The 21,104-nt window shown below is 39.0% G+C and overlaps 1 protein-coding gene across 2 annotated transcripts in view; it reads left to right on the top strand.

The window, feature by feature from the left end:
* LOC132149581 (phospholipid-transporting ATPase ABCA3-like) overlaps nt 1-15,037 on the top strand; it is a 37,004-nt gene extending 21,967 nt beyond the window's left edge. The window contains exons 13-31 of one of the 2 annotated variants that reach the window (XM_059558961.1): nt 647-801; nt 1,499-1,654; nt 1,873-2,083; nt 2,213-2,363; nt 4,397-4,495; nt 5,657-5,855; nt 6,961-7,270; nt 7,344-7,617; nt 8,452-8,656; nt 8,837-9,056; nt 9,148-9,306; nt 10,103-10,263; nt 10,357-10,491; nt 11,140-11,334; nt 11,501-11,688; nt 13,100-13,270; nt 13,349-13,545; nt 13,627-13,700; nt 14,416-15,037. In XM_059558961.1, coding sequence (XP_059414944.1) covers nt 647-801; nt 1,499-1,654; nt 1,873-2,083; nt 2,213-2,363; nt 4,397-4,495; nt 5,657-5,855; nt 6,961-7,270; nt 7,344-7,617; nt 8,452-8,656; nt 8,837-9,056; nt 9,148-9,306; nt 10,103-10,263; nt 10,357-10,491; nt 11,140-11,334; nt 11,501-11,688; nt 13,100-13,270; nt 13,349-13,545; nt 13,627-13,700; nt 14,416-14,547 — 3,392 coding nt within the window. In that variant the 3' untranslated portion in view covers nt 14,548-15,037. Of the gene's footprint in view, nt 1-646; nt 802-1,498; nt 1,655-1,872; nt 2,084-2,212; nt 2,364-4,396; nt 4,496-5,656; nt 5,856-6,960; nt 7,271-7,343; nt 7,618-8,451; nt 8,657-8,836; nt 9,057-9,147; nt 9,307-10,102; nt 10,492-11,139; nt 11,335-11,500; nt 11,689-13,099; nt 13,271-13,348; nt 13,546-13,626; nt 13,701-14,415 lie in introns of both variants that reach the window. The other variant, XM_059558960.1, reaches the window with a different exon arrangement.
* Nucleotides 15,038-21,104: the final 6,067 nt, after the last annotated feature.

Consider the following 21,104-nt stretch of genomic DNA (forward strand, 5'->3'; position numbering starts at 1 on the left):
TGGCTGTTGCTCTCAAATTGCTTTAGGAAATGTGATACATTTTTTATGAACTGGTTCGATAAATGATTTACTTGGTTCATTTGAATCATATCCAAGTTGTGTTCTTGCAAACGTGTAGCTAGGCATAGTTTATCATCTGTTTTATAGTTGAATAAATGTTAAATACTGCCTTTACCGCTATGTTTATGATTCAGTGAGTTCATAAATTAGCAGTTATACACTTGTAAGTGTCAATGTTGTGACAAATAAAATTTGCTCTTTTTACTGAATCATATAATCTGATAACTGGAATATTTTAATTTTAGCTATGTTAGTAGCTAATTTTATGTACTTTTTCAAAATAGCAGGTTATTTAACTATACTAAAAGTATCAGTCGCTTGTAGCCATTTTGAAAATAATTTCACAACACTAAAAACACAGTTTAGCTATTCTTTGTTAGCAGCTAATAGCATGGGACTGTGTAGTTTTAATTTACCCTGAACTTATGATTAGCTTGTAGCAAGTTACTAATTAGCTTGTACAACACTGAATGTTAACTGATTATAAATTATATTCTTAAACTGGCTACACCACTGATTCACCTGTAACTGGTCAGGCAGAGTTGATCACTTCTTTCCATCAGTCAAACTCTCTTTGTCCCTTCAGGCCTTTTCCCGCCCAGCAGTGGTCGTGCGTACATTAATGGTTACGACATATGTCAGGATATGGCTCTGATCCGCCGGAGCTTGGGCCTGTGTCCACAGCATGACGTGCTCTTCGACAACCTCACCGTCCGAGAGCACCTGCTCTTCTACACACAGGTAGATGCAGATCGAGTACCCAACTCTGCGATCATATACCTTATCCATTTTTCTGATTAATTGTCCTACATGGGCTTTTTTAAATTAAGGGGTCATAAGATGTTGCTAAAAAGAACATAATTTTGTGTCAGTGGAGTGGTTTTGTCGCTTGCCCATGTTAATGAATCATTCGTGCCGCTGCTGATCCAGAAAGAGCAACACAAAAAGTATTTTCAACCACATCATTATTTCTGTGTTACAGACATTTAATTAACATAAGTACTGTGATAAAAGTTTATAGTTTAGGTATAAACGCTTATTCTCTACAGTAGCATTCAAAACGAACGTGTCTTAACAGGTGTTTGTAGTGTGATGCTTCTACTCTTCCTGCAGGAGGTGATGACAACTGCCCGTTTAAAAAAAGTATTTGCCATTGAATCATTCATTCAAGAGATTCCAATAGTGAAACAAGTCTTTACGAATTGAGATTTAATATATTTTTTTAAAGACTTGGGCAATGAACATTTTGTCTAAACATCTAGTTAATTATGTTACTTTGTTTAGTTCGCTCGTAGCTCACAGAATGTCTTTCTTTTTAAAGTTTTACAAGTTATCGTTAGAAAACTGTTGCACGATGGAGAAAACGCTTAAGAAACCGACTGTTGAACTGTATTCAGCTTTGGGATGGATCTTTACATGTCTTATTTTTTCTCTGCAGCTGAAAGGTTATCCTCGTGAAAAGATCCCTGATGAGGTGGACCGCGTCCTGCGGATCCTGAATTTGGAGGATAAGCACCATGCACAAACCAAAACCCTCTCTGGTGGGATGAAGAGGAAGCTTTCCATCGGCATTGCTTTAATTGGAGACTCAAAGGTCAGGCAGCACTTTGTATTTCACTCTACATTTTATGTTTAGCAGATGTTTTTATGTTGCATTATATTTCCATGTTGGTCCGGGTTAGTTTGTGCTTATTAGCATGGCTATACCAGTTGTATCAGTGAGATAAAGAATTGTGAACTGGTTTTCCATCAGTACATAAAAGCCACTCTAATGCTAACACAGCCCATGTGCTTTTGTTTATTTCCCTGTAGGTGGTGATGTTGGACGAGCCCACCTCAGGAATGGACCCCTCAGCCCGCCGGGCCATCTGGGACCTGCTGCAGGGCGAGAAGCATGGCCGCACCATCCTGCTGACCACACACTTCATGGACGAGGCCGACCTGCTGGGAGATCGGATCGCCATCATGGCTAGCGGAGAGCTACAATGCTGCGGCTCGCCGCTCTTCCTCAAGAACAAATACGGTGAGAGCGCCACAAGATCATGAGAGGAGCAGAAAGATTATATTTTAAAGTGAATGATGTGGATGATATCAATTATAAAAGTAGTTAATAGTGCTTGCTCCAGTAAGGACATATCTTTTATTTCTACAGGTGCTGGTTACCACATGGTTATAGTAAAAGACGCGTTTTGTAATGTGTCAGAGATCACCCGTCTAGTGCACATCTATGTTCCCGATGCCACTCTTGAGAGCAGTGCAGGCGCTGAACTCTCATACATACTGCCCAAAGAGAGCACCAGCCGGTAAGACAACACTAACTTTACATGTCAGCTAAATACTGCATAGTGTTTTAAAATAGTGATACTAAATGTGCTATGCAATGCATTCCAGGCAGTTGTAAGCAACATAATCACTTTACCTGATTATGTTGCATGTTGAATGCAGCGAGTGGCGTATTGATATTATTTCAGACATAAAGATTAGTTTTCCATTTTTAACCCAGTTTTGTGTCTAATTGAATAATGAGTCAAGTAAGGTACATTGCATTGTAGTATATGATGTATTTCCAGCAATGTTCTCTGATTGTATGCAACACATTTTGGCAAATGTTGCCTAGTTATTCAGTGCATATAGGTGTTTGTATACTGCGAACACTTCAGGTTACATATTAGACTTGGTTGACAGGAACGCAAAGGTATCATCGTCATTGCCTTTAATCAATATCCTTGATTGAACAAGCTCTTATGAAGCGCATGAGACTTTAGTCTTGGTTCTTTGGTCTGGCTGTTGTTAGCTGCCGTAGCAACAGACGGACTAAATTTACCCATTGATCTGTTTTTTCTTGAAACAAGGTCTGCTGTGTTCATCAGACACGTGTGTTTCTCGTCCCCGACTCTCTAAATCACCATCAGTGAGAGACAAACACCCTAAAAGCATTCTTGAAATGGTTCATCTCAGAATAAAATCATATCATTTTTCAATATGCACATGTTCCTCAAAGCTTACAAAATATTTTAATGGAATTAGGATTGTTTTAACTAAAAATAAAACTATATAAAAAAAGTGCTAAAATAAACAACTGAAATAAAATGTATATAATATATAACATAAAATAATAAAATGGTATGTATAATAAAAAAATGCAAGCTTATTTTATTTAAAAATATCATAAACTATAATAGTATGTCATTGATACAAAAATAACATTGCATTGACTTTAAAAGTGTTAAAACGTTTTTAAGCATATTTTATTATTTGTATTCTGAAGCACAGTATAACAAACTTAAATGAGATATTTGAAAAAGAGCTCTTTTGGAGAACACTTACAGATGCCTCTAAATTATTGGTGTTAACCAGAAACCTTGTGCTAATTAACTTAATTATCTGACACACCTTATTTAAAATGGAAACATTCCTATAATTTTTACTGAGATGGCAGGCTGCTCTAAGATGACTGAAAGCCTGCGACAGGAGTGGTACAGATGAAGGCCAAAAGGATGACACTTTCAGCCACGGCAAGAGAAGCTGTTCATTCCAGATCTGTTATTTCTCAAATATTGAAGGTTTACAATGACACTAATACATTCAAGTCCCTCAAAAAGGCTGGTCGTCCACATAAGACAAATGCAAGAGAAGTCAGGATGATGCTGAGAATCTCAATGGGGAATCGCTTCAGCACTGCAGCTGGAATTGCTCATCAGTTCAGCAGTGAACAGGGTATAGTTGTGTCTCAGCATGTTTAAGAGAAGTCAAACTGACTTCTAACTTTTGCTGAGGAGCATGTTGTATGGAGAGAGGAGAACTGGACCAGAGTTCACTTAAGAGAGCAAGCTGAATTTATTTGGGTCAGATGGGAAACATTATGTTTGTTGTCAAACTGAGGAAAGACTGAAGCTCAAGTGTGTAAAGAAGTCAGTGAAAGGTGGAGGACGAAGTGTCATGGTTTGGGTGATGTTTTCTGCAGGAGTTGGGCCTCTTGTACGGTTACATGGCAGAGTAAATGTGTGTGTGTGTGTGTGTGTGTGTGTGTATATATATATATAGTCACCGAACTATGGAAAAGATTGGAAAAAGAGTGGATGAAGCAATGAAGATTAACAATATTTCTGAAAGAAATCAAGTATTAATATATTGTTCTCTATATTGTTCTGATCTCCACTTTACTTCATACAAGTTTTGAGTGACATTAGAATATTTTATTTTATTTTATTTTTGGTAAAACTGACATGAAGAATAAACATGGAGGGATTTTTGCGCACATGATTTCTTTTCATGCTCAGTAGTTGGAGCAGGTTTGAGTTTGTACTGCTCTCTCACATCTGGTGTTCCTCTGCAGGTTTGAGCTGCTGTTTGCTGAGCTGGAGATGAATCGAGACGAGCTGGGCATCGCCAGCTACGGGGCGTCTGTTACCACCATGGAGGAGGTTTTTCTCAGGTACTTGACCACAAATAATGAAGAATCTCTAATGATATTTTGTGCTGATTTTCCCACTTGTTCCCACTGAGTTTTATTTTTTTCTGAGCTGTATTATTAATACTATTACTATACTGTTATACTATGCTTTAATAGTATTTAATAATAATTCGATTTTTATTTTTTATTTTCAATTTACATTAAAATTTTAGTGTAAATTAAATCATTTAGTGTATTATTAAATATTTAGTAATTTTGTTGTGCTTTTGTCATTATTATTTTTAAATCTTTATTTCTATATAGCTTTTTTTATTTTATTTTTTTATTTTTTTTAAAAAAAATTTATTTAATTTGAGTGATTTTGTCACTCTAACTTATTTCAGTTAGTTTCCGAGGTATCTCTTATTCTCGTTTTTTTTATTTCAGTGTTATTTCAGTAAGCAAAAAAGATTTTTAATAGTTTTAGTTTTAATTACCAATAACAACAGTCTCAGTTTTCTTTTTAAATCTCAGTATCACTCCAAAGTTGTGTATTCTTTTCAATAATGTCACAAAGGGAAATGCATTAATATTAACATAAATTAAGTCATGCAGCAAAGATGATGGCATTTCATGTTAACATATCAATACCTATAAACTACATTGTAGAAATGTAAAAAGTTTGAAATTAAAGTGAAAATGTATTGCTAGAAAAAAATAAAACTTATCAAAGTGTCATTTTGTAAACGGTATGTTCCCTGAGAAAGATTTTAACTCTGACCGTACCCAATCTAAAATTACACTAGATTTTAAATGCTCTTTCAGAAAAGAGGTCTTCTGGGAGCACTTTAGTGAATCAAAAGAACTGATTCATTCAAAAAAAGGACTTCTCAACCTTTCAGGGAACTGAGAAGTATGATTTTGCAGGTCTAAATGACAGATCTCTGCTCTGAAAACCCCCCCTGCAGAAACGTGCTCAGTCTCTAGTGTCATTCATTTTTTTCATCTACAGAACATTTTTGGTAATGGTTTTAGGGAGTTCAAGTGTAGTCTGAAACCTTCTGTCCTACTTTAAATGGCCATTAGATGTAAGATGGGGTGCAGATTGACAGTTACAATGCTATCCATTCAGAAAGAAACTGCCACTTTCTTTCATGCAAATCCTCATGTATGTGTCATCTTTTATGTAACTCAAACTCTCAGGGTCGGGAAGCTCGTGGACTCCAGTCTGGATATTCAGGCCATCCAGCTTCCTGCTCTGCAGTACCAGCATGAACGGCGGTCACATGACTGGACCATGGACGACTCCAGCAGCATCAGTGGCATGACGGACGTGACAGATTTCACTGACAGCGGCACGATGATCTCAGAGGACGGCTCCAACATCAAACTCAACATTGGGGTCAGTGACTTCTCACGGAAAATTTTATGTGCTTTTAGAAATTAGGTGCTATTACTTTTCTAAAACAGCTGAAGGAAAAACCCTACTGACTTAGATTTAAAGTTCTGAATATTATAGAGGCCTGTGGACTCTCTTGACCTGGCATCCTGACAAAGACTTATGAATGAATGAATGAATGAAAGAGCTTTTATTGCCAGGTATGTTTACACATACGAGGAATTTGTTTTCGTGACAGAAGCTCCGCAGTACAACAGAATGACAGCGACAGAACATAAAACACATAATAAAAGAATATATAGACAAGCACTGTTCACATAGTCATAAATATTCTAATGTATATTTAGTACATTATTTCTCTACCACCTCTAAATGCCAATGTCAAAATAGGGCTCAAAACTAGTTATTCATCCACCTCACCAGGTCAAATTAAATATTAATAGTGAATTTTTCAATACACGTATACAGTATATAAATATATTTACTGTGTGTGTGTGTGTATATATATATATATATATATATATATATATATATATATATATATATATATATATATATATATTTTGAGGTGTTCAGTTTTATTTTGGTTTCAGAAAATCACAAATCAGCTTTTCCTATTTTTGTTTTTGCATTTTATGTGCCTTGTCTTGGACTTTGTCACTTCCTTTTTCCCATGGTGCTTGTATACAGTTTGTATCGTATCTTATCGTATCTTATCTTGTTAGTGTCCTGTATACTGTATATACAGCCCTAGTGTTTCTTTAGTTCTTTGTGAGTTGTTGAATGTAATGGTTGTCTGTTTGCCCGTCATTCTGTTTTTTTGTTCCCTGTGGTTTTTGGCTTTTTGTTTGTTCTAGCTTTTCCATGAAATGTCTGCACACAGACCCTTGCCTCTGCCTGTTTCCTCAGCTTTTCCACAACGTCTCTTTGACTTGTGTATCTTTGAGCCTATATGTAGTTAAAGTAAAATACTTAAGTACTGTTAAAATCAGATACTTTTACTCAAGTTATTTTGGAAGTGGTGAAGTGGTAATTTTCACTGTTCAGTATGGTTTTTAGGTACTCTTTACACCTCTGTTCATCACTTTCTGCATGTGTTTGTCCTCAGGCCAGGCTCTATATGCAGCAGTTCTACGCTATGTTCCTGAAGAGGGCGCTCTACAGCTGGCGCAATTGGAAAGTGATGGTGGCTCAGTTTCTGGTGCCGCTCATTTTCACTGTGTTGGCCCTCGTTGTGGCCCGGGCCCTCCCTGGAAACCAAATCACGCCCCAGCTCCGTCTAGCACTAAAACAGTATGGCCCTACTCATGTACCCGTGGCTGTAGATGTCGGTGCTGGGCCACTGGCTAGAGCTCTGGCTAAGATCTATGCTGCACAGCTGCCTTCCCAGAATGCCATTCCTGCCACGAATATAACAGGTAATATATAACAGATTAATAAATAAACGGGAGCTGCCTCAACAACATCCTAACCTGTTGTCTTTCCTATCAGATTTGTCAAAGTATGTGCTATATAATGCCATGAGGGAGGGTGGAGCTTTCAATGAGCACTGCGTGGTGGGGGCGACTTTCAGGGGCCGATCCAGGAGGAACACTGAGGTCATCGGCTACTTCAACAATCAGGGCTATCACACCCCCGCTACAGCACTCATGCTGGTAGACAATGCTCTCTACAAGCTACTGGCCGGACCCAGCGCCTCCATCCAGACTGGAAATTACCCCATGCCACGCAACATGTCCGAGACGGCCCAGAGCCAGCTTTCTGAGTACGTTTCCTCTTTGGGAGTAGTTGGTGGTGCTTGACAAACAGGGTCTATGAAATTTGATAATATTGTTTTCATTTTAAGATAAGACACTGCAGGAAAAAACTTTGCTTTTTTCAGGAAAAATTTTCGCCAAAAGGCAGATAAGAACCCGGGTCAATCATGTCAATATGAGTATGACACATTTTACCATCCGCACCACTGCAGCTGATGACTGTCGACTGTCTTTTGTAATGTTAAATAGCCGAATCACATGTTGGTGGGTGGAGTTAGTCTAAATAGTCTCTTCCAACAAGGCTGGCTATTTGCACTTAGTTTAAATACACACTACATTTAAATTAAAACATTTTGTGTGATATTCCTTAAATTATGTTTTAATATTTTGTTTCGAGAAGTACATTCTCTTTGAAAAGATAAATATTTAACTGTCATAATTTCTTTAAATTAAACTGAAATTTTGACAGGTGTAGTGAAGACCTTTGAGTGTCTGTGTGTCTGATGATAGTTTTCTCAAATGAAATGGTTAAATTACGGGTAAAGTGACTCTCATGTGTTCACGTCTTCACACAGTGAGATGGCACATGCTAAAAACACCATTGACAATCACATATGCTTTAGTACGTGTTGTAGATGAAACCGTGCCACTCATTTACACATTTAAAACAGACTTCATACTTGAATAGCAGTCTTTTGCTGTTTAAATATTTATAGACACTAGTTTCGGAATCGCAAAAATCATGGCCTAAGGTGTCAGAACAAACCAAGAACACTAAGTGAAGTTCACTTGGGACACTTAGTCATTTAGATGGTTTTTCATCCTCATTTTTGTCTCTGCAGGAGTCAGACAGGCTTCGCCATCGCTATAAACCTCATGTACGGCATGGCATCATTAGCCAGCACCTTCGCCCTGCTCCTCGTCTCTGAGCGGTCGGTCAAGTCCAAACATGTGCAGCAGGTCAGCGGGGTCTACCTTTCCAACTTCTGGTTCTCCGCCCTACTGTGGGATCTCATCAACTTCCTGTTGCCCTGCCTGCTCATGCTGGTCAGTATGAATGTACTGCCTAGGTTCTGTAAATGGTTCTTCATTTGGAGGCAAGGGGGCTGCAAAATGCCTTAAAATGCTTTAAAGGATCACGCTTTAAATAAGCTAAAACTCAAGATGCACAGTGATTCAAATTCATTCCCTCAACACCTGGCTTTTTGTTATTGTTGTTATTTCTAGGTGGTCTTCCGGGTGTTTTCAGTGAAAGCATTTGTGGCTGAGAACCACCTGGTGGACGTTCTGCTGTTGCTGCTTCTGTATGGCTGGGCTGTGATTCCCCTCATGTACCTGCTCAGCTTCATGTTCTCCTCGGCTGCCACCGCTTACACGCGCCTCACCATCTTCAACATCCTCAGCGGCACAGCCACCTTCCTCGCGGTCACCATCATGACCATACCTGGTGAGACACGCACGTCCACACTTACCTTTCAATTCTTGCTAGAATGTCTGTTCAAACACTTTGTGTTCTTGTGGCTGTTGTTGTCCCTCAGAGCTCAAGCTGGTAGACCTGTCTCATCTCCTGGATAAGATCTTCCTGATCTTCCCGAATTACTGCTTGGGGATGTCCTTCAGCCAGTTCTATCAGAACTACGAGATCCTCACTTTCTGCACCTCCAGCTTCTTTGCCGAGTTCATTTGCAAGGACTTCAGTGAGTGACTGATAATCACCTTGAAAAGCCATCTGAACCGAAACTCTTGAGCTCATGCTTGGTCAATTCTGATCAGTTATGTCTGATTAGCTGTGATTTTGCTGTATCCATGGTGGATTCTCATTTTCAGTGGTTAGATATAATGGAATTATTGGTTTGATGTGATGGATTGATAGATGACTAGATTTGATGGATTGTTCATGAGAAATTATGTATTTGATGGTTATATATTATGGAAAGATGGTGATGTATAATGGATGGATGGTTAGTTAGATATGATGGTTAACTATGAAGAATATAAAATATGATATGATATAGATGATCAGTAGAATGGATGGATGGTTAGAAATAATGAATAGATGGTTAAAAATTAAATATGGATGTTATATATGATGAATTAATGGGTGGATATGATGGAAATAGCCTTTCGTTTAGTTGTGGCGAATTTGATGTGGAACTATCTAATGAATTGCAAATGAAGTTTCACTTCACTTCTGCAAATGTGAAGCCCTGGATATTGAACATTTGTTTTTCTGTAATATTTTAGCCGTTGTGTGTCTAAGCTGATTACATAATCTGTTGTGTTTTATTGTCTCGATGGAGTTATTAGATCAGCACCACTAGCTGGTAAATCTTCTGAATATTGCAAAAAATTAAATCAACACCACTGATGTTATCATGACTGACGTCATTGAAAAGCAACTAGCAGCGCAAGCATGAGCGTTTCGCATCATATGACGCACTTAATGTGGATTGTGTTGTGATTCTCATTAGCATTTTTGCTGGTCATCTGCAGACATCACGTATCAAGTAAACTACTTCTCCATGGATGAGCCTGGAGTGGGTCGCTTCCTGGTGGCCATGTCCCTGCAGGGTGTCTTCTTCATCGCCCTGCTTTTCTTCATCGAGCTCCGGTGCATCCATGTGCTATTCAACCTCATCATGGGACCCAAGAAGGTGGGAGAGGAAAGAAAAGGCAGGATGTGGTGCTACTGTTTTTTTGGTTTGGATGCTAACAATCACAGCTGTGGGCATGTGCTTTTTTGTCAGATTTTGGTGTTGGCAGAAGAAGCTCTTCAGCCTGAGGACAGAGATGTTGCAGAGGAGAGAAAAAGAGTTTTGGACTGCCAGCCAGTGGTTGACTCCATGTTGGGCAGCCCACTCATCCTGCAGGAGCTCAGCAAGGTATGGAGTTCACATTGCATTATTTGGCTCCAAACTACAGTACTTTTATGTGATTACCTCCAAGTTTCAGTTTCCACCCATATTTTTTAACCAAGATTCCATTGTCCATTGTGAAAAAGTATTTCAGATTGGTTTAATGCATTGGCATGCAAGTTCCACTGTATCAATGCCACAGTGCACTGAGTACACAAAACCAGTTGGGTGTTGCCATCTGTTGGCCAAAGTTAAAAAAACATGCATAAAATTAGTTAAAACTCAAAATTGCCTTGGAATTCTTTGGCCTTATGTTGCGCTCCTTTTTAATAACTAATCCTTTCTATGGCTTCCTGCTATTTTGCTGACATTGTTTAGGAAGGAAGCCTCACAGAATCCACTAAATTGGTTAATGGTATGCAACAACGTTCTCCGTAAAAACACAAGAGTTACTGGCAAATATGCTTAACAAGAAGCGATGTAGTCTCTTAGCACGTTTTGCAATTCACTGACACAATACCCTGAAAATAAGAAGTCAATTTGGTCATAGCATAACCTACAAGTTTTGTTTGAGTTTTTTTAACCAAAGATATTTGTTACCAGACAAAATAGTTTGGTGTTTAGTTTATTGTTTTTGCCTTACTCCTTTTTTGTTGTGTGGTTGTATTTCTCTAGGTATATTCATGTGGGCAGTCACTGTTAGCGGTGGACCGCTTGTCTTTGGCCGTTGGGAAGGGCGAGTGCTTTGGTTTGCTGGGATTTAATGGAGCAGGGAAGACTACGACGTTCAAAATGTTGACGGGTGATGAAAGAATAACTTCAGGAGACGCCTTTATTGACGGCTACAGCGTCTTCCGAGATGTGAAAAAGGTTGAGCCTTTTGCTATCTCGTATTGCCATTTGATATAAAATAGTTCCCTAACACTGGAAATTAATATTTAGAGATGAGAGATATTTAGATTTGGTGTAAGTGAACGGTTGAACAGTTCACTTAGTATTAATTATGTCAATAGTATTAATTATGACTTCACTTCAGGTGCAGCAGAGAATTGGCTACTGTCCCCAGTTTGACGCGGTGCTAGATCACATGACAGGGCGGGAAACCCTGAGCATGTATGCCAGACTGAGGGGCATCCCAGAGAAATACATCACAGCCTGTGTAGAAAACGTCCTGCGTTCACTGCTGCTCGAACCTCACGCTGACAAACTTGTCCGCAGCTACAGGTATGAACAAACATGACCTGAGAGGAGGAGGATGGTATGATCAGTGGATAGTTAGATATGATCTGTGGGTGGTAAGATATGATTAATGAATGGTTAAATATGATACATGGGCGGTTAGATGTAGTTTGTGGATCGTTAGATATGATCTGTAGGTGGTTAGATAAGAAATTTTGGGTGGTTAGGTATGATTAATATATAGATAGTTAGATATGATTCATGAGTGATTAGATATGATTTGTGGATGATCAGATATGATTTGTGGATGGTTAGATATGATTAATGGTTGGTTAGACATGATTTGTCAATAGTTAGATATGATTTGTGGATGTTAGATATGATTTGTCGATAGTTAGATATGATTTGTGGATGGTTAGATATGATTTGTCGATAGTTAGATATGATTTGTGGATGTTAGATATGATTTGTGGATGGTTAGATATGATTTGTCGATAGTTAGATATGATTTGTGGATGGTTAGATATGATTTGTGGATGGTTAGATATGATTTGGGGATGTTAGATATGATTTGTGGATGGTTAGATATGATTAATGGTTGGTTGGATATGATTTGTGGATGTTAGATATGATTTGGGGATGGTTAGATATGATTTGGGGATGGTTAGATATGATTTGTCGATAGTTAGATATGATTTGTGGATGGTTAGATATGATTAGTGGTTGGTTGGATATGATTTGTGGATGGTTAGATATGATTTGTCGATAGTTAGATATGATTTGGGGATGTTAGATATGATTTGGGGATGGTTAGATATGATTTGTGGATGGTTAGATATGATTTGTCGATGGTTAGATATGATTTGTTGATGGTTAGATATGATTTGGGGATGGTTAGATATGATTTGGGGATGGTTAGATATGATTTGTGGATGGTTAGATATGATTTGTGGATGGTTAGATATGATTTGTCGATGGTTAGATATGATTTGGGGATGGTTAGATATGATTTGGGGATGGTTAGATATGATTTGGGGATGGTTAGATATGATTTGTGGATGGTTGGATAGATATGATTAATGGATGTTAGATATGATTTGTGGCTAGTTAGATGTTATAGACGGATGGTTAAATATGATGTATGGTTAAATACGATGAATGGATATCTAGATATGATACATTAATTGTTAGATATTTTGAATGCATGGCTAAACATGATGGCTCGTTAGATTTGATATAAAGATCGTTTTAGATATGATGGATGGTTAGATAATGGTTTAATATCATGTATGGCATGTTAGATGTGATGGATAGATGTTTATGGATGAATATGATAGACTAGTTTATTCAAGTGTAATGAAACAGATGCAGCAGGAAGCCTCTGAATGCAAGAAGTTAAATCATTGGTTTGTTATATGCTGTTTGCGGTGTATTCTAAGTATTGGATATTACACAGTGGCGGCAATAAGAGGAAGTTGAGTGCAGGCATGGCTCTGATCGGTGGGCCGCCTGTGATCTTCCTGGACGAGCCGTCCACTGGCATGGACCCTGTGGCCAGACGGCTGCTTTGGGATGCAATTACACGCACCAGAGAGTCTGGTAAAGCCATCATCATAACCTCACACAGGTAAGCCGCAAATATGAATGGGGAATGAAAAGAAGCTTGTAACATCAGTCACAACTCTTTCTCATTCTCTCTCTGCAGTATGGAGGAGTGCGAGGCGCTGTGTACTCGGCTGGCTGTCATGGTGAACGGTCAGTTTAAATGTCTAGGCAGCCCGCAGCACCTGAAGAGCAAGTTTGGTAGTGGTTACACGCTGCTGGCGAAGGTCCACGTGGACACTGAGTTAGAGGCGATGGACCTTCAGCTCTTCAAAGACTTCATTGAGAGCACCTTTCCAGGTATTTAAATGACCTGCTTTGTATTTCCGCTGGACAGTTTGGCGTTTTTTTTCTATAACTTTCACCTGATGGCTCTCGCAGGAAGTTTACTGAAAGATGAACACCAGGGAATGGTCCACTATCACCTGACTGACAAAACTCTCAGCTGGGCACAGGTACGTCTCAAACACGTGCAGTCTAAACATTGTGTTGTTCCCGATTGCATATTGCTATTTCTTTAGTATATATGCTGCAAAACAGTATGAAAATGCACTATATGTTTACAATATACCCAGACTGACAAAATAGAGGGTTTCCCAAAATGCAATGCACAGGACTTCACCGTCCTTTTCCAGTGTGATAGATAAACCAAAAATGCATTAATTTAATTTAAAGAGATGCATTTAAAATATTGTTGAAAATTGTTTTTTAATTCGGTTTGTAAGTTTTTTTTTTTGTATTAAATAACAAATGTGCCAAAAGTTATTATAGTAACAGTTAAATTCAACTGAAATATATATTGTTTCATTACTGTATTTTATCTAATGCTAGACATGATATACTATGTATACTGCACATAATAGTTGTCCATTTTCAGTGTGACAGATAAACCAGAAGTGATGATTACATCTGTAAAATTATTTAATAACATGCAAAAGTCAATGTCTTTTTTTTTTTATCACAAAATTAAAATCATTATTTTGATGTGTTGCACATTTTGTATGCCAAACAAAAAAAAAACCTCTGATATATATAAACAAGCATTATGCTAAAAATCAATTCTAAACATGGCCACCAGGTATCCTGACCTGACTGTAACTTTCTAGTGATCCTGCAGACCTTGATCAGCTTGTTCAGGGGTGTTTGATTAGGGATTTCTGTTTGTCCCAGGTGTTTGGAGTTTTAGAAACAGCCAAAGAGAAGTACAGCATCGAGGACTACTGCGTCAGCCAGATCTCTCTGGAGCAGGTGTTCCTCAGCTTCGCCCAGTTTCAGCACTGCGCCGAGGCCTGCAGGAAATGACCCGCTCAAGCACTAAAGGGGCGGAGCTTCACCTGAGGAGTGGGAGGTACATCCTGGGCAGACTGACTCTCTGTCAGACCACTGGACATTGCTCAGGTGTCTCTCTTCACACACACATCTCTGACATGATCATAAATGCGTAACACACACTTCCAGAGACAGGAACACTAACACAAGATCTCCACCAGGAGGAGGTTTATTTCAAGTCTGTGTGTGCATTTGCGAGTTTCGACAGGAAGTTCGTCACACTATCGGAAACAGTCATTGAATTTTAAACGGTGGGACTCCGTACAGAAAAAAAAGGACTTTTTATTCATCATCTGTAAGTGCGACAGATGGGATGTCTCATGTGCACTTGTGTACGATTGCTGTGTTATATATAAATGTCTTTTTTGTTTGGTTCTGCTCATCTATTTTTATTTTTTATTTTTCTTTAGGTATGTGTGTTTCACCCCTTTTTCTGATAAAATATGAAAAAAGGCCAGAAATATCAGAATATCAGGGATTCGCAAAGTTACTGAACATAAATTTTACAAGAACCGTTACTGAATATAAATTTTAGAGAATAGCTTAAGGTAATTTGTAGAATTTATACAGTAGATTTATTCCCTTTATCTAGGTATTGATATTCAGCTATTTGTTAGATATCCATTTATCTTCCACAAAAAAAGCTAATAGTTCCATGTAATAGACAGTTTTGCATAAGTCACTTTAAATAATTTTCCGCTGCTAAAAAAAATGAGACCACACCTTTTTCTTTCAATGAGACCACAGATATTTTAATTCTTTTCCCCTACACATTTCTATTTCAGATTTTTTTTTTTTTTTTTTTACCAGTGAAACATTCCTCCGGATTGTGATTTTTTAAATTTTTTTTTATTTTATTATTTTTATTTTTTTTAAATGCAGCATGGGCTTTGTGTAATTTCGCAGATGACCACTAGAGGAAGTACAGTGCACTTTTTTTGTTTTTGTTTTCTTCCGTCTGCATCAAACTGAATTTCTTTAGATACACTAAATGTCCACTTGTGTGATTCTGTCACAGAGCAACGACCACAAGCTTTTTTTTTGTTACATCATCTTGCATTACTGATGTGGACCAATCCTTGCATCTTCACAAAGATCAGATTGATTATCTGTAAAATCATTCTTTTTTCAGTTTTTTTGCATTGAATGTATTTTATGAACTTGTATTTCATGTTGCCAAGGCTCAGTGACTCTCAGGTCATCCTGCTCTTTTCTATATCGTTAATGATAGGTTTCCTCTTAGTCATTCTTGAGTCAGATTGAAGAACGTCAGCGAGTGTTTGTTCAACATGATTCTGCATCACTATAGTGCCCCTTCCAGACCAGGTCCACGTTTCGTCCACATTCATGTGAACTGAATGTAGTTTCACAGCGAAGGAAGCAAACCCAGGCTCATTCGAACACACTGACGTACTGTAGATAAGATAGGGATTGATGGTGACTGACTACAAATTGTTTCTTTTCTACGTTTTTGTTGTTGATCTGTCTGTTTTGCACAGTGCTCTGGCTGTCGTGTCTGAACTGCTTGTTTGAAACTGAAAATATTGCATTTTGAGAATTGAGAAGGTATACTTGAGAATGTTAATGATGACAATGTTTATTAAAAATGGTCAAATGTATGTCATAATGCAAAAAGGGAATTTACATTGCAATTTTGTGTACGGTATCACTAAATTAACCTTGTAAGTATTTGTCATTTCCTTTTATATTAAATCTGCCTTATTCAAAGGAATTGTCCTTTGCGGTTCTTCATTTATTTTCGTATGATCCTGTTCACACACTAATTTCTACAATAATTAACAACTAAATCTAGCAATACTAATCTACTTCACTTTCCAGCTCCAAACCCGGAAATGTGAGTCCATTATGTAATAAAGACAAACCAGCTGTCGTCAGGTAATAATTAACTTACACTAAATACACTAGGAGTGTAATAAAGTTCTTGAATTATTATATTTTTACTATTATTGTTATTACAAATGTATAAATACTGAATGACTTTTACAGAACAGAATATAATAACACCAGTGTTGTTTGTTCTTAATATTTTTCAAGATAATATAAGAAATATGATTGATGTACTAATGTTTTGAATTAATTTTTAATCATTTACTTTTATATATATATACTATTATATTATGTATTACCGTATTTTTCGGACTATAAGTCGCACCTGAGTATAAGTCGCACCAGTCCAAAAATACGTCATGATGAGGAAAAACACATAAGTCGCACTGGACTATAAGTCACATTTATTTAGAACCAAGAATTATATATATATATATATATATATATATATATATATATATATATATATATATATAAACAAGAATTATATATATATATATATATATATATAATATGATATGATGTATTATATATCGTATAATATAATCTCTTACACACATACAGTATGTGTAAATATATATATATATGTGTATATATTGTTACGTTCATGGACTTTGTTTCCTTATTTGGTCTTTCCTGTTGTTTTGATAATTGATTGATCTTCACCTGTCTCCAGTTCCCTGGTTACCTCCTGTGTGCTCAAATACCCTGTCTGTTCAGTTCTTCCTGGTCCGTGATTGATGTAAGTTAATGTAGTAATGTATGTAGTCTATGTTATCTTTATCGATGTTCAGTAAACTCCTCTTGTGATTTATACCCTCCTCGTGCACTTAATCTCTACGCTAGCATACACACACGACTGTAACAGAATCACGGACCCAAAAGTTTCATTTATTTAGCTGTGTTTTTTCTTTCTTTTTGTTTTCCTCCCTCTCCCGGCTCGCTCTCTAATTTCTACTACACTCGGTCCCAGAGAAGATTTTGCCGCTTTCGTGGAGTGGGTGCTGGAGAAAAATGAATCCCCATTTACCATCTGCACCGCCGAAGAGGATATCTCCAGCCCCACTCCCGAACCAGAGACCAGCCAGCCGCTAGAGCCCACCGCAGAGCCCGAGCCAATCACCGACAGGGAGCAGGAACTCGAGAGCGCGACTGACCAGGTTTGTGAGCTGACAACACCGTGCGTCGTGGGACGATTAGTGGAGATCGAGGGCATGGAGGAAAGCCCTGCCCACACTCCTGCGACAGAGGGTGAGCTGCATCTGGTTTCTGCAAATTATATAGAGGAACTAATGGACATTTTCAAATGGACCTTATAGACTGGTTCAGTGAGGTTTTACCCGAATCCCCTGTGTCTTCGCTGGTTCCGCCCAGCCCCGTTTCTCTGCTGGTTCCGTCCAGCCCTGAATTTTCTGTTTCTCCGCAGATTCCCACCAGCCCTGATCCTCCTGTATTCCCTCCCAGCCTCCCACTCCCACCTCCTTCAGTCAGTGCTCCATTTCCGCTGGTTCCGCCCAGCCCAGAATTTTTTGTTTCTCCGCTGGTTCCGCCCAGCCCTGAATTTTCTGTTTCTCCGCTGGTTCCGTCCAGCCCTGAATCTCCTGTATTCCTTCCCAACCTCCCTCTCCCGCCTCCTCATAGACCTGCCAGTTCCTCTGCTCCACTTCCACTGGTTCAGTCCAGCCCCGTATCTCCTGTTTCTCTGCTGGCTCTGTCCAGCCCTGATCCTTCTGTGTTTCCTCCCATCCTCCCTCTCTCATCTCCTCCTAGACCAGCCAGTTCCTCGACCTCATCTCTGCTGGTGCCAGTCAGTCCCACAGCTCAACCTCAGTCCGTGCCATCTGGGCGCGATGGTTCGCCGCAGGACTTCCAGTCTCCAGCTCCGCCTTGGCGTGTGGATTCCCTGTCTCCTCCTCCAGCCTTCGAGCCATGGACTCCTCTGCGGTCCTTCGACCTAGCGGCTCCGCCTTGGCTCTTAGCTCCCTCGTCTCCGCCGTGGTCCGGCATCCCACATGCTCCACCGGGCTCCCTTGTCCCTCCGGCTCCACCTTGGTCAGTCGTCGACCATCCGCCGCCTCAGGACTCGATTCCTCTGGCATCGCCTCGTCACTCCATCCCTCCGGCTCTGTCAGGCTCCTCCTTCCCTCTAGTTCCGCCTCCATCCTCAGTCACTCCGGCTCTGCTGTGGTCTTCCAGGGCCCCGCCTCCACCTTGCTCCGCCTTGGCCCTCCAGATCCTCGGCTTCACCCTGGCTCTGCGGCTGCTCTGCTCCATCTTGGGCTCCTCACCCACCGGTGCAGTCTCCGTCTGTCGGCCCCCGCGTTGTCTTCGACTCCTCCTCCACCCTGGCTCCTCCCATCATCGACTCCACCATGGATCTCCATCCTGACTGGTCTCTGGAGCAACATCTGGCTCCTCCGGCTCCGGTCTTCTCCCTGGTTCCTCCCTCCTACTCCATCCTGGGTCCTCTCCTTTGCCTGCCCCTTATCTGCCCTACGCCCGCCTCCAGAACCCCCACCCTCCCTCCGCTGGTATTCCTTTTGCGGTGCGAGGACGCACCGCTCCGGGAGGGGGCGAACTGTTACATTTATGGACTTTGTTTCCTTATTTGGTCTTTCCTGTTGTTTTGTTAATTGATTGATCCCCACCTGTCTCCAGTTCCCTGATTACCTCCTGTGTGCTCAAATACCCTGTCTGTTCAGTTCTTCCTGGTCCGTGATTGATGTAAGTTAATGTAGTAATGTTGTATGTAGTCTGTTATCTCTATCGATGTTTATGTTCAGTAAAATCCTCTTGTGATTTATACCCTCCTTGTGCACTTTCTCTCAATGCTAGCATACACACACGACTGTAACATATATATATATATATCATATTTTCTCAATTATGATATTTTTCTCACATATTCCATGTTATAACCACATTTTTATACTTAAATCCAATTTCTTTATACTTTTTGCTTCCCTCTATAAACTCCAGTAATGCATTCAGTGACTTTTTATAAACAGTATCAGAAGGTGTTAGACTGGTGTAAAAAAAAAAGGAAGCTAGAGTTAGTTTCATAACATTTTACGAGTATATAAAAAGTAACTGGTTCAGTAAGGTACAGAAGCTAAAGATAAATCTTAATTACCTCTAAATTCTACATACTGTATTAGTCCCTTAAAGGTATATTAGCGTATTTGGGAAGGGTGTCACCCCAGTCTTTTTTTCTGAGAGTGTATGGTTTAAAAAAACACGTAATATTCCACTATTTAATGCCATTATTCATCTTGAGCTTTTGTGCTCTTAAACCTGTTAGCACTTGTACGTAAGAATCACAACACGATGTTTACGGCCTCCATGTTCCTGTCAACCCTTGACACAGTTAGTAATTAAAGCAAATCATCCTCAGACAGGTGAAGGTTCAGCCATGGGAAAGGAGGTCGAATGTCAACACTTCTTCTTTCAGTATTGCAGCAACACAAAGGTATTTAAGTCACTTATAAATGTGTGAACCTCGCTGCATGGGATCACATGTCTGTGTGTCTCAAATGCTGTACAATCTTTTCTCTTGATTAACTTTTAATCAGTTTATATATATATATATATATATATATATATATTTTTTTTTTTTTTTTTTGTAGATGAGCCACAGGTGGAGTTCATCACATTAACTATCATCTTAATGCACTAATGTTTTCATTTATTGAATTACAGGTATAAACATATTGCACAACATTTAATTGCTTTCAGTCTGAACTGAACTGTTAACACAGCTGTGTAGTATTGTAATGATGATTCGTCACATGTTTGGCTGTCAATATATCAGGCCAAATAAAGAGTGAAACTGAACAGAGGTAACTTCCCCTTAGCCTGTTGAGAATGAAAGCTTTACAGTAGCATTTATTGGCATTAAATCAAGTTTAAATCAAGTTTTAATTACCTTTATTTATATAGTGCTTTTATAAATACAGATTGTGTCAAAGCACTTTACAGTATTAAATAAGAAAAAGTTTGTCAATAATGCATAATGACAATAGTAAACTCTCAAATTTCAGTTTATCATTGAATTCAGTGATGTCATAAAAGTTATCCTATTGCCAGAAGAAACCAGCAGTTCAGTTACAGGTTGCAGTAAAGTCACATTGTGCAGAGGACTCATCTGGTTCCTGTGGTCTTGTCCCTGTTTTGTGTGGACGCAGATGTTTTGTGTGCATTCCTTGATACGACGGCGTGTATGGGATTTTTAATTTATTTTTTTTTTGATTGAGGGGGAAAAAAAGATTGTTTTGGGGTAACCTCTGGCTTCGTGTGGACGTAGCCTGAGACCGGAGGGGTGGGAAAGTTGAGGGTGTGAGGAGTCAGGAACTCGGAACTTTGGCCAGCTGTAGATCCGCTCTTCAGATTAGTGAATTCTGTTGTTTTATTACAGGATAGGAATCTTGAATTCAGTTTTGGTAAAATCCATCCTAACATTTGGTTTTAATACTCATCCAAAAACACTGATGATTTGTGTGTGTGTGATTGAATTCTTATAAAGTTTATAATGCACACAAAATGGATAATAGAGCTCATAACACTTTGCACATTTTTGATTAAAGATCGGTCTTACTCATCTGAACACATCATAAGGTATAGGTGAGAGGTTACGCAGGATTTAAGTGTAATAAAGGTCGCAGATCTCTGTGTTCAGGCATGCT

Source organism: Carassius carassius, chromosome 9, assembly GCF_963082965.1.
Source record: "Carassius carassius chromosome 9, fCarCar2.1, whole genome shotgun sequence".
NCBI lineage: Eukaryota > Metazoa > Chordata > Actinopteri > Cypriniformes > Cyprinidae > Carassius > Carassius carassius.